Genomic DNA, 14,461 nt, shown 5'->3' on the forward strand with positions numbered 1-14,461 from the left:
TTATTTCTATGGGTACGACGCTCAAAATTTCAATTCTGCTCAATAGTGGAGATCTCAAACCCCCCCCGACATTTGACCTTTGCAGCTTTTTCCAACTTCCACTGCAATCAACTCGCCTGCATCCCCGACGTCCACACACCACCACCACTCGACTGTTGAAACTCTCAAGCAGTTACGGTGAACTTCCTGCACAGCGCCGCGTGAAAAACAACAAAGACATGTAGGAGTTCTCGGGACAAAACCTAAACTCTCAGCAGACACAGATTATATCTCATATTTAGGCGCATGAAGAACTCAAAGTTCTGCAGATCCTAGTAGTATTCAGAGCCTCTACTGCAGTAAAAGTACTAATACCACACTGTAAGAATACTCTGTTACAAGTAAAGGTCCTGCATTGAAAATGTTACTTGTCAGTAACAGTCTGTAAGTATCATCAGGAACTTTTATATTTTATTTTATTATTATTTGTCACTTTTTTGCCAATCTCGACATAATTCAACAACAACGCTCCTGAGAGAGCTAAATAAGACACGAGTGGACAGGTAGGAAATCATATTTCATATCTACCAAACATTCTCAGCGTGTATTTCATACATATTTCATTCTTATATAACCGTTCAGAATAGCCCCACTGCAAAACAATATCTTCACTGGTTATGTCATTTACAATGTAAATCTTGTGTGTGTTTTTAACGCCCAATTGCCCCATTTTAAAACTATTTATTACGGCTTTTTCATCGTTTGTTTTAGCTTCATTGGATAATTCTCCTTTTTTATGTTGGCTGTGTAAAGAAGACTCGACACTGCATGGTGTAACTAAGTCTTTCCTGCGCATATGACGATAAACCTCTTCAATTGTTCTGATGAATAAAATGTTACTTCAACTAATTATAAGTGTTAAAAACTATAATTTCACACAGTCACAGGAATTACATAAATTCATTTCATGCTAATGAAAATGATCTTTTAAGGCTTTTCTTGCCCGAGTTACATTTAGTTAGTGCTAATGCACTAATGATGTATATTTGAAATGAGTGTCACTGATATTATCTCCCCCGAAAGACTGACGGGTACACAGGGACGGATATTTTTTGCAGTGGGATGCTGGCTCTTTGGAACTACACTGCGGGCTATGACTTATCTTCAATTATTATGTTATTTTGCTCCCTTCTGTGTAGCCTAAGCATCAGATTCAATCTCAAAATCCCCCCACCCCCTCCCAAATACACCTCCACCCTTTTTTTTTTTCATCTTTGCTGTCTGAAGCACTCAAATGAGAAACTGTCAGGAGCCGTGATTTGTGCTAACTAGCTATCGATCGCTCCAGAGGTGCATGCCTCGTGTCCATGCAGGGAGGGCTGAGAGAGGGGAGGAGAGATGGGGGAGAGAGAAGGAGACAGAAAGAGAGAGAGAAAGGAGAGGGTAGGGGAGAGGAGGAGACAGAAAAAGAGAGAAGGAAAGGAGACAGGTGACAGGAGACAGACAGAGAGAAAGGAGAGGACGGCAGAGAGAAAGGAGAGGGTAGGGGAGAGAAGGAGACAGAAAGAGAGAGAGAGAGAGAGATGACAGCAGAGAGAAAGGAGAGGGTAGGGGAGAGAAGGAGACAGAACGAGAGAGAGAGAGAGGACAGCAGAGAGAAAGGAGAGGGTAGGGGAGAGAAGGAGACAGAAAGAGAGAGAGAGAGAGAGATGACAGCAGAGAGAAAGGAGAGGGTAGGGGAGAGAAGGAGACAGAAAGAGAGAGAGAGAGAACAGCAGAGAGAAAGGAGAGGGTAGGGGAGAGAAGGAGACAGAAAGAGAGAGAGAGAGAACAGCAGAGAGAAAGGAGACGGTAGGGGAGAGGAGACAGAGAGAGAGAGAGAGAGAGAGAGAGAGAGAGGGAGAGGACAGCCGAGAGAAAGGAGATGAGAGAGAAGGAGACAGAAAGAGAGAGAGAGAAAGGAGAGGGTAGGAGAGAGAAGGAGACAGGATACAGAGGAGGGGAGAGGAAATGAACACAGAAATGAGACTATTCTGCTTTTAAATACCTACTGATTTTGTTTGAATGATTTGATGAAGTTAAGTGTAAGCCATCGGCCCCAGAGAAATGAAAACAGCGAGATCAACAGGGTGACAGTGGCTGGCCGCTTATCAGCGTTGGGTTTCCAGCTCAGAAGAAAACTCATTAATCAATATCAAAAGTGATGATGTTACTTATCATCTCCTGGCATCAGTGGGCTTTCTCCTTTCTTTTCTTTGCGCCACCACACGCTCTGGTTGGGGTTTAGTTTGTCCATTTAGTTTTCAGTTTTTGATTTGAATTCCATACGAATGAATAAAAACTCAGTTACCTATTTTTTATTTTTTTATATATATATATATGATGATAAGGGGGAGACAAACCACGGGAACAAAAAGGCCACAAATATGTCTTCTACGTTAGCTGAGAGGACTAATCATGAGGCAAACTAACCGATTGGATGATTCTGGATCACATTTAAACGTAGCCTGCTTGTTTTTGTTCTGTAGAATAAGAATAATAATAATCATTTTTTAAAAATCGGGGTGATATTAGCCTGCTGCATCAGAGGAAACGTGAAATTCCAGTGCTCTTTGGAAGTGCTGGGATCAGTGTTAACCCGGCACGCTGTGCTCAGTCTCATATAAACAATGCGCCTGGACTCCAGCCTCGGCGGTGCGCACCCCCGCCCCTCTCTGCACCCGCACTGATCAGAACAAAGAGGCGCTCGAGACGCACCATACAGCTATATCCTCTATTTTACCCATCCATCCATTATTATATATCCACACACACACACACACACACACACACACACAGGGCCTTCCAGCGTCATCCATTTCTGTCTACAGCTTTAGAAATAACTAACGTACAAATACAGACAAAGAACATCCAAAAAGAAATGACTCAATAAATGAAAGCAACATATCCTCACACAACTTGCCTGATTCAGCAATTATAATGCATAATAATGCACACAATGTGTTCTCTACTCAGTTTAAAAACACACATAATCCGAATATAAATAAAACAGCAATATAGAAATCATTTTTGAAATAATGAATTATCATTATAAGTAGAGTGGGAAGAATTAGAAGAACAAACTGGTCCGCAGCAACGTGATGGTAAAATTATTTATCTGCATTTTGATCTAGATATAAAACCGAAAAAAACTAAAATAATGGGTAGAACTAGTCGTCACCATAAAGCTACAGCAGCTACACACTGACAGAAGCTGCCTCTGTGCCTTTAGGCCAGAACATTTCCATTTTTCTTAAGAAAGGTTGCGTACAAACTCCTAAAATTACTGGCAAAAATATTTGAACACTTTGTGATTAATAATAATATTAATACATGATAATAAATCATTTCAAAGTGACAAAAGAGGCAATAATACATTTAAAATAGAAATTGTTAACAACAGTCAAACACAATTTGAAAAATAGTCTCTTCTAAATTAACTTAAAAAAAAAAAAATATTAAAAATGAAAGTGAATGGCTGGATTTATTTCACCGTGATATCTAATCCTTAAAATCCTGTCCTGCCGATCTAAAACCAATCCCCCGGTATTATCCCAGGGTAATAACAAAAACAAACAAGGCGAGGGGAACCCTGCTGCGCAACGCATATCCTCAAAAAGCTATTAATCTTCTCAATGTAGTTGTTCACCCTGAAAACCGAGATAAAGAACCACAGGAAATGTTTACTTTGCACGGCTGTTCCTTTTGAAGAGCCTCCACAATGAAGAAACGTATGGAAACACATAAGGTTCGCTTTTGTTCAGTCACATCAGCCTGAATTTCATTTTTACGTCGTTCAATATGACCCAATTTAAGGAAAAATACAGCATAAATCTTTTTCTTTGTAAATACTTGAATGGCGCTACCATTAAATTGATTATCTTCCTATAGACTGAGCCTCTAAAATTCAAAGACCCTGTAGTTAAACAGAGACGGCTGCTTTCTGGCCGCACAATATGGACAAAAGGTCCTATTATCAGCATTACGCAAAGCATTTTCTACCTATTATGTATGTGCTGTTACACTGCACTTCAGACCCAGTAAGAAGCATTTTACGGGAAGAAAATACATTACTCATTTTATGAGGAAAATTGTTCAGCTGGTGTGAGACACAGAGGGAAAGAGAGACAGAAAAGTGGAATTAAAGAAGGTTTCATTTTTTACCTTCTTTGCTGTTGTTTTGGCTCTTATTTTTTTCCCATGGTCCCATGGCCTTGTCATCCTCCGACCCGTCCATCATGGCCTTGTCACTGGGCACGTACCAGGTGGCGTGCTGCTCTGCCATGAGGGTGTCAAGGTCAATAGTGCCCATTGAGCCCTTCCCAGCATCCGGGCTGCAGCTCGCCAGCTCATTGTCTCCGTTCTGTGACGGGCAGTCACCATTCTTTTTGCCATTTTTCATGGCCAGGGGCTGGTCCTCGGAGATGCTGAACTGCTGGCGCTGTAGCTGGATCTGGGCCTGCAGGATCTCCAGAGGGTGGATTTCATCCTGGCCAGAGGTGCTGGATGGTGTGCGTACCTGCTCCACCCCGGGAGTGCCCGGGTGGCTCACCCCGCTGGCCCCTGCGCCCCCGCCAGCGTTCAGTCCGTAGCTGTCTGGCGTCGAGGTAGTGTGATTGGTAATGCCCATGCCTAGGGGCTTCTGTCCATTTATCAACCCGTGCTCGCTCCTTTGCATTTTGGGCGAGCCGGTGATCATAGGGCTGCGATTAGGCTTGTTGGCCGAGGCCCCTGCAGCGTCTGAGCTGGAGGAAACCTCGTCCTCGTTGCCGTAGTGGGTGCTGACATCGTCAGGAAAGTCCACTCGCGGCGAGCTGCTATCAGATTTGGCGACACTTTGGATGCCACTGTCCAAAGAAGACATCAGGTCGGCCTGGTCCCCCAACATTAGGTCGCCTCCTTTCCCCCAAGAGGGTGACTGGAGGTGTTTCTCGTGGGGCGTGCCCCCACCCCTCTCCCCAACGCCAGCAGAGGGGGTCTGCTGGCCTGGACTTACAACAGGGTTACCATTGTCAGGGGAAAAAAAAATTCCAGGGCTCACATGTCCGCTGTCTCTTTTTCTCCTCCCTCTCCCTCTCCCACTCCCTGTTGTTGCCTTCCCCTCACTGCACGGGGTAGCGTCCATGTTGTAGTTTGGGGAGAGGGCACTGGCTTCCCCCTGCACCGGCTGGCTTTGACTTGGAGGCTTTGAGTTGCTATTCCCAGTGCCAGGCATCTGGCTGTTCTGGGAAGTGCTGCTCTGAAAATATTCAGCTCCAGCACTGCCAGTCCCATTCGACGTGCTGCTATTAATGTCCTGCTCCGTCTGACTCAGTTTTCGCTTGCCCTCATTTTGGTTCTTCTTGTTGAATGTTACGTTAAGATTCGGGGCCCCTAGGCTAGCGATCATGTTCTGGCAGGCCGTGGAAAGAGCCGCCAGGCAGCTCTGGCCGAAAACACTGTCTTTAGTGCTGGTTTTGCTGAAGTTCCCAAGGGACAGAGCTCCCAGCTTACTAACAGACGACCGCTGGCCTGGAGGGAACTCAGACTGAGGAGGGTAGCTCCCTGGTGAGGTGTTCACCCCCTGGGGAGCGCTGTGGCCCGGCCCCTGACGGTTACCCCCTCCATAGGGGAACGTTGGCTGTGCTCCCATTGGGGGTGCGGGGAAGTCAGCTGGCCGCCTCTCCGCCGGTGCATTCGGATGTCCCGTCCCCGCTCCTGGAGACTGCATTTGAGAGATGTTGCCCACGTTGAATTGTGAGTGCATACCTGGGGAATGGAGAGCCTGTACATGTCCGTCTCCTGGTATTCTCATGGGCTCCTGCATTCCCATGCCTGGCCTAAACATCATCCCAGCCCCGTTCTGCTGCAGCCCCATGTCGTGAGGTCCAGGTTCATTCCCCGCTCCACCCATACGCCGTGACATCATCTCCCCCGGTGGGTGGGACCCCTGGAACCAGGAGTTCTCCTGAGCTACATGAGGATTTTGTCCATCAATGTTCATCCTGCCGACATTCTCCCTGTCAAAGTTGGGTTGGGGCATGCTCCCCACCGGGCCTCCGTGAGTCATTGGGCCAGGAGGCACTTCGCCGTGGTGACCCAGCTGCTGCAGACTGGGCTGCCTCATCCTCTGCTGCTGGTTGCGAGAGGCCATCTGTTTGATCATCATGGCTGCGTTCTGCCGCTGCTGCAGAGACTGCTGCTCAGGCCCCGGGTGCTGCAGCGGACCTGGGGGGAAACCTTCATTCACAGGTGGGGTGAACTCTCCAGACAGGCCGGGGTAGGCAGAGGGAGAGAGGTGGTTTTCCATCCCACCACCAGCACACCAGCCTTCACCGCCATGTGCATTGGGAAAGTCAAACCTTGGCCTTTTCGCCATGTTCATATAGGGGGAGTCAAAGTGTTGCAGCCTCTGGTTCGGGGGCTGCTGGGAGGGAGGAGGAGCGGGCTGTTGCATATTAAACATGGGGTCCCCATAGGGGTGCAGACCCCTATTTTCCAGTCTGTGAATGGGATATTCAAACTGGTTGTGTTGGCCAGGCATCATGACCCCTCCATCCAGAATGTTGGGGTTAGTGGAGCCGGGCTCAGCCTGAGGGGGTCGGGGGAGGCCAGGGGGGCATGAATTCTGCCTGGCTATTAAGCCAGCCTGTTGCTGCTGCTGCTGCATGAGAGGATGTCTTGCGTTGACCCCCGGCTCCATTCCCACGGGCACCTTCCGGCCGTTTCCAAAACGCTCAAAAAACACTCCATGCTGCTGAGGCTGCTGGGGCTGCGGAGGCGGCTGGTGGCCCTTAGAGATGCCCGGCATACCTGTTGTCCGTGGCATGCCAGGGTTCCCTGGGAAATTACCACCGGGAACTGGCCTCCCTGGCCCAAAATGGGGTAACTGAGATTCTGATTCTGATGGGGAAAATACATGTACATCAAAATGTCCAGATGGAGGCTCGCTTGGGAAGTTATACTCTAATCCGTCGACAGCTCCCTGGTTGGGCATGCGCCGAGGCTCCAAGCCGTGAGACTCCGAGGAGGAGGAGGAGGAGGAAGGGAGGCCGTGGAAGGATGCTGCTCTGTTGGGCGACTGGTCCAGGGGGAGACAGGGAGCGGGGACAGCGTGGCTGCCACTGGGAGGCCCGTGATGTTGAAAGTCAGGCATGTTCCCAGGCCGCTGCTGCTGCTGCTGCTGCTGCTGCTGCTGCTGCTGGGGAAAGCCATCCCCGGCCTGCCCCTCAGCGAGAGGATCAAATCCTTCTCCAAAGCCCTGCTGTGGTCCCATGCCAGTGTTGTTGTAGCCCATTAGCCTGCCACCATGCAGGCATGATGAGCCCGGCTCTGGGCCTCCAAAACTCCCACTGAAATGAGGGTGAGGTTGGTGCGGGTGATGGCCGTGAGGATGTCCTTGATGAGGTTGCTGGTTGTTAAAAAATCCATGCATGGGTCCTTGCTGCTGCTGCTGCTGCTGCTGGAGTCCGCTGCCTGCATGCATGTCCGAGTGGCCCCGCGGGTGGAAGCCCCCGTACTGCTCTCCGTTCATGTTCATATTGAGCCCAAGCATTTGCGGCTCGTTCAGAGGGCCCATGCCGGGCTCCACGGCCCCCGGCGGGCCTCCAGCGTGAAAACCTGGGCCTTTATAATGAGAGCCCATGTTCAGCCTCGGTTGGTTTATGTTTCTCTCTGACTGGCCAGGGTTTCTTCTATTAATCTGAGAACCAAACTGCTCCAGCCCAAACATACTCCCCTGCAATCAATCCCACATGACGGCCAGTTTGCCAGACATCGGTCTGTTTTTCCGTCTGTCCCCAAAAAAAAAAAAGAAAAAAAAGGAAGATAGGCTATGAGAACTATTCAAATGTTTGTATCAGCTTACTAATCAAACTGCTTTATCGACTTAAATAACCAAATAAGTTCTCATTGCGAATCAATTGTTTTTTTTTTTTTTTTGGTAAACTTCTCTAAGGACGCGGAGGAGAGAGGACAGACTGTGTCCAAATACGCACGTAAACTGTGTCCCTGCTCCCGTATTATAGCGTGCACTTGACTGCTCTTGTCTTTGTCTTTGACTAAGCGAACACATATAAAACACTGGTAATTAACTTTCTGCACGGATGACCTACCATATTCCAAAGTTTTTCTGTGCGCATTTCTTCAGGGGCGAACATGGCACAAAAACATGTCGCCAAAAAAAAAAAAGAATCTAAATAGGAGAGCGCAGAAGAATTGGAGCGATCAAAAAAGGGAATAGAACAATTTCTGTCAACTAATTCATTATTCCAGTCCAATGTCAAATGTTCCAGAGTGACTTTTTTGTTTTTGTATAAGGTCCCATACTTGAAACAAGGGGGGAAAAGCCGTTTGGTTCAAACTATCTTTGTAGCTTTGAGGGGAGAAAAATATCTTTTAAATAAATACTGTCCTTCAAAATCTCTGCTGGGCAGCACGTAGCCAAAAGTCCAGTGTGAGTCCACAAAGACGGGGTCTCCAACCCTGCGGGCACCGGAGCGTCCGTTTACGCGACCTGTACCCGGAGCAGCGCGGCGTGCACTACCCGCACTACCCGCACTCCACAACCCCGGAGCGGCTTGACAGCATCCTTCACCCGCTGCCGGTCATGAGTCTCGCATGGAAGCGCTTTTTGCTTTAAGTCCTTTCACTGCGTTTCGCTCCTAAAGTGTGCGTCCCCCTCCGTGCACCGAGCCGTGCCGTGCCGTGCCCTGGTGTGGTCTGAGTGCACTTAGGATCGATTCACAGACACACTCCGCTCTGCCGCTTCTTGGCGCTGTGTGAGATCAACGCGTCCGGAGGAGCCAGCAACAAGTTTTGCATTTCTGCAGCCGCTTCCATCCCCGAGCTCTCAGCCAATCAGGACGGACCAGAGAAAGCTTCGGGGGCGGGACAAACGCTCTTAAGGTGGTCCATGAGATTGGGTGGAAAGCAGAGTTTTTAGAAATAGCTTTCACTTAAAAATATAATGTTTTCGGTGAAACAGTATTTTTTTTACATTTAAAATCCAATTTTCACATTTGAACAGATAGATAGATAGATAGATAGATAGATAGATAGATAGATAGATATTCAGCAGTGTGCATACAATTTGAATTAAAATAAAAAGTATAAAAAAGACTAATAGCTAAGAGAAAATCTGAATAAAAGCAATAAAATAGACACGTTTTTTAAGTAACTGGTTTCTATTTTTTTCCAAAGGGATCCCATATGATCTGTTTCTGAGTGAGGAAACACTCCTGCACCTCTCACACCCTCCACTGGAATAACACGGAGCTTATAGTGAAATTCAGCACACTTTTTGTTTTGTGCACCCACGAACTAAATTTAGTTTTGAGCCCCTGCACACATTGTTGTTCTTCGGGTTTACGTGCACATTTTTGCACCGCCTGCACTAAACCACTCATCATTTTTTTCCTCTCTCATATTGTGCATATTTGTTTTTGTATTGATTGATTATTTCCGTTTAATGCACCATCCACCAAGGCAACTTCCTTGTCAGTGTTACTTACGTGGCAAAATTCAGATTGTGATTCTAATAAACAGTGTGCACTGTTAACACGTTTGACGTTTATAAAGGTCTAGAACATGCAATGCAAATGCCATTTCTACACTCGGTCCTGTTTCTTAACCCTTGTGTTGTCTTCAAGGTCAGCAGGGAAAACTCCTGAAAAATGATTTTTTTTGGAGGACTTTTCCTTTGTGACCCGCTGCATGTTACGTGTGTTCTCGTCTGTAAAAAGCACATTTGTGCCAAACAAAAGGGTCCAACCCTGGCATCGGTAGATTCCACTAATGCCTGCATATCTGAGCTGATATTGACTTTGATATAAAAGTGTAAATTAGACTGATATTGTAAAGTGTGTTCCCCCCCCCCAACGGAGGGGAAACAAATCCTCCTTAAAAGACCATCGCAACTAAATCATGTGGATGATATTGGCCTTCGGTTTCCGATAATCAATAGTATTATCTGAGTAATATATAGAACATTTCTTTTGCAGGGCCAAATCAGGATAATTTACTTAGGGGCTTAATTAGCTGCGGGCCTGCAATGCCAGAGTTTATGTGTGTAAAATGAACACACACACACACACACACACACACACACACACACAGGAAAAATGAAGTGCTGCAACATAAGACATTAAATTATTGCAAAAATAGCTTATCCATGTGAGTTTTAGACAAAGGTCCCAACATAATGTTGTTTGTAGCTCAGCTTTGTCTTTCTCTCTCTTTTTGTCTTTTAGTGTATTAATCTAATCAGTTGGGACATTTTTTTTTGGGATACCTTGGATCTTGTTCTCACTCATTTTTTTCCTGTGTAAAATTAAAATAACTTAAAGAAAGAAAAAAAAAAAGGAGAAACATGTATGCTGTTACAAATATTTCAGATGTCTCCTACACATAATCCAGGGTTTGTGTGTAGGAGTTTTGGCTGCTGAGATTAACAGAGCTCAGTTAATAATTGAAATAAAAGGGAACATGTGGGAATAAACTGAACACAATGCACTTCCATTCACCACCATGGATAGGTTTTTTTTTGGTGAAATGAGAACACCATATTATCCTTTTCCCCCACAGTGTGGACAGTGGGGCATTTAGAGAATAAGGTGTGAGACAGCTCAGGAGCTTTGGGGTTTTTACCAAACAGACACAGTGCCACCTAGCGGCCGCTCACGCTCACACTGAGGCACTCAGCAAATAGTTTCAGATGATATGAGGCACAAAGGTCACAGGAAAAAACATCTTAATATGTGTAAAAAAGGTAAAGAATGTGTAAAGAAGGATATCATTTATCACTAATCCTTTATGACTGTGAAAAATGTTACATTTAAAAAAAAACACACACACAGCTCAAAAGCAGTGTGTTTTATTGTGAAAAAAACCTGACTAATGACTTTGTAACTGTATCTAGTCCCACTGAAGAGAGAGACACACACACACACACACACACACACACACACACACACACACACACACACACAAATAATCACTAACTTAAGTCAACATGTTTTCTTGGGGAACAACCACAGCTGAGGGAAATGGGAAAGGATGTAATGTATGTGTACGATATTTCACAGTAAATATAATCAGTAGGGCTGAGTTAAAATCATAGATTACTTTGAAATCAGTCTATGTTGGTCTTTAAGTGATCTGATATTGATTTATAAAATCCCGAAATCAATCTCTTAATATGAAAAATATATTTCAACTAAATCTGTGTCTGTTCTATGCTTGTGTGTCTTTTTTTTGTCTTTGTGAAGCATTTTGATGCAAAACGTGTTTGCTTTTAAAGCAATATATAGATTAAATGAAATTGAAACTTGAATATGCTAATATATTGTTGGTCCTGTTGGTAAAAATCTACTTTTTCAAAAAAAAAAATTTAAACCTGGACCCTGTTTTCCCATGTTTGTGTGTCTACGTGACTGATGGGAACAACTATGTTTGACATTGGTCCAGTATTGAGTGAGATCGCTGCAGTCGGCAGCAGAGAAACAAGCTACGATGTCAGTTAATAGGGTAATTGTGCAGCTTGTATTTACCTTCACTAAAGTGCTCGTTTTGCCGCTGACAGACTCAGATTAATATTCTAAGTGTCTGACAACATTACGCGCAACTTTTGGTTTCCATAGCGGCCGCCGTACTTCCAGGCGCTTGTTGTGTTGCAGCCATACAGCTATAAAGCGTGGAATTATTTTACCTTGAAAAAGTCTGGTAAAACTACCCTGGAAATCCAGAGCTCTCACGAGAGCACAATTTGAATTTGCTCAGCCATCAGCTCACCAATCACATCTGTGTATCTGATATAGGCGGGCCAGAGGCGAGCTAAACAGATGACGTACAGCGCTGCAACGCCCAAGTCATTAGTAAACATTGCAAAATGGCTACGGATGAACACCAGTTGTTTGAAACAGCTTTGGCCGCTATAATGAACGAGTTAGACTTGGTTTTTTCATCTAAAAGAGGAACAGAAGACGACGCTCCAATCGTTCCTTTGCAAGAAGGACGTTTTTGCTGTTTTGCCGACCGGATACGGCAAGAGTTTAATCTACCAGTTAGCTCCTCTGGTAGCTAAGAGTTTAATCTACCAGTTAGCTCCTCTGGTAGCTAAGAGTTTAATCTACCGGTTAGCTCCACTGGTAGCTAAGAGTTTAATCTACCGGTTAGCTCCTCTGGTAGCTAAGAGTTTAATCTACCAGTTAGCTCCTCTGGTAGCTAAGAGTTTAATCTACCAGTTAGCTCCTCTGGTAGCTAAGAGTTTAATCTACCAGTTAGCTCCTCTGGTAGCTAACATTAATCTACCAGTTAGCTCCTCTGGTAGCTAAGAGTTTAATCTACCAGTTAGCTCCTCTGGTAGCTAAGAGTTTAATCTACCAGTTAGCTCCTCTGGTAGCTAACATTAATCTACCAGTTAGCTCCTCTGGTAGCTAAGAGTTTAATCTACCAGTTAGCTCCTCTGGTAGCTAAGAGTTTAATCTACCAGTTAGCTCCTCTGGTAGCTAAGAGTTTAATCTACCAGTTAGCTCCTCTGGTAGCTAAGAGTTTAATCTACTAGTTAGCTCCTCTGGTAGCTAAGAGTTTAATCTACCGGTTAGCTCCACTGGTAGCTAAGAGTTTAATCTACCGGTTAGCTCCTCTGGTAGCTAAGAGTTTAATCTACCGGTTAGCTCCTCTGGTAGCTAAGAGTTTAATCTACCAGTTAGCTCCTCTGGTAGCTAAGAGTTTAATCTACCAGTTAGCTCCTCTGGTAGCTAAGAGTTTAATCTACCAGTTAGCTCCGCTGGTAGCTAAGAGTTTCATCTACCAGTTAGCTCCTCTGGTAGCTAAGAGTTTCATCTACCAGTTAGCTCCTCTGGTAGCTAAGAGTTTAATCTACCAGTTAGCTCCTCTGGTAGCTAAGAGTTTAATCTACCAGTTAGCTCCTCTGGTAGCTAAGAGTTTAATCTACCAGTTAGCTCCTCTGGTAGCTAAGAGTTTAATCTACCAGTTAGCTCCCTGGTAGCTAAGAGTTTAATCAACCAGTTATCTCCTCTGGTAGCTAAGAGTTTAATCTACCAGTTAGCTCCACTGGTAGCTAAGAGTTTAATCTACCAGTTAGCTCCTCTGGTGGCTAAGAGTTTAATCTACCCGTTAGCTCCTCTGGTGGCTAAGAGTTTAATCTACCAGTTAGCTCCGCTGGTGGCTAAGAGTTTCATCTACCAGTTAGCTCCTCTGGTAGCTAAGAGTTTCATCTACCAGTTAGCTCCTCTGGTGGCTAAGAGTTTAATCTACCAGTTAGCTCCGCTGGTAGCTAAGCGTATGGGGGTTATCGAAAACTAACCCCCTAACCCTAATCCTTTTCCTAAACCCAACCGTCCCGTTCTTCTTTTCCTAAACCCAACTGTCCCGTTCTTCTTTTACTAAACCCAACTGTCCCGTTCTTCTTTTCCTAAACCCAACCGTCCCGTTCTTCTTTTCCTAAACCAAACTGTCCCGTTTCTTTTTCCTAAACCCAACTGTCCCGTTCTTCTTCCTAAACCCAACCGTCTCATTCTTCTTTTCCTAAACCCAACTGTCCTGCGTTCTTCTTTTCCTAAACCCAACTGTCCCTGCTTCTTCTTTACTAAACCCAACTGTCCTGCTCTTCTTTCTTTACTTTCAAACCCAACTGTCCCGTCTCTTCTTTTACTAAACCCAACTGTCCCGGTTTCTTTCTTTTTTCCTAAACCCAACTGTCCCCGTTCTTCTTTTACTAAACCCAACTGTCCCGCTCTTCTTTTTCCTAAACCCAACTGTCCTGCTCTTTTCCTAAACCCAACTGTCCCGCTCTTCTTTTCCTAAACCCAACCGTCTCGTTTCTTCTTTTCCTAAACCCAACTGTCCCGTTCTTCTTTTCTTAAACCCAACTGTCCCTGTCTTTTTACTAAAACCCAACTGTCCTGCTTCTTTTCCTAAACCCAACCGTCCCGTTCTTCTTTTCCTAAACCCAACCGTCCCGTTCTTCTTTTCCTAACCCAACTGTCCCGTTCTTCTTTACTAAACCCAACTGTCCCGTTCTTCTTTTCTTAAACCCAACTGTCCCGTTCTTCTTTTCCTAAACCAAACTGTCCCATTCTTTTCTTAAACCCAACCATCCTGTTCTTGTCCCGCGTGTCATGGAAACGTAAGCCCACCCACAACCTTTTCCTTAACCTAACTACGTCAAAAGTGACGCCAATAGTCCCGACCCAGCGCGTTAAGATAAAGTGCGTTTAGATCTGACACTAAAGGAGACTTTTAGCGTCAATAACAACACCAAAGGCACCTGACCAAGCGTCCGTATTTTACACGATGGAGTGAAAATGTGTTGAAGAATGAAGGTGGGAAGTCAATACAGGAGTGGGCTTGTGAGATGACTAGGGTGGGGGCGTTTTGAAAAGATGTCATATAAACGGTTTGCCAGATTGGATGTCTATACTAGAAAATGGGGAAAGTAGCT

General features: G+C 45.3%; 1 protein-coding gene across 1 annotated transcript in view; it reads right to left on the bottom strand.

Moving 5' to 3' along the window:
- Positions 1-8,810, bottom strand: part of mn1b (meningioma 1b) — a 24,561-nt gene extending 15,751 nt beyond the window's left edge. Inside the window, exon 1 of the mRNA XM_078251653.1 lies at positions 4,183-8,810. Coding sequence (XP_078107779.1) covers positions 4,183-7,729 — 3,547 coding nt within the window. The 5' untranslated portion in view covers positions 7,730-8,810. The remainder of the gene's footprint in view (positions 1-4,182) is intronic.
- Positions 8,811-14,461: the final 5,651 nt, after the last annotated feature.

The sequence above is a fragment of the Sander vitreus genome, chromosome 5 (genome assembly GCF_031162955.1).
Source record: "Sander vitreus isolate 19-12246 chromosome 5, sanVit1, whole genome shotgun sequence".
Taxonomy (NCBI): Eukaryota; Metazoa; Chordata; class Actinopteri; order Perciformes; family Percidae; genus Sander; species Sander vitreus.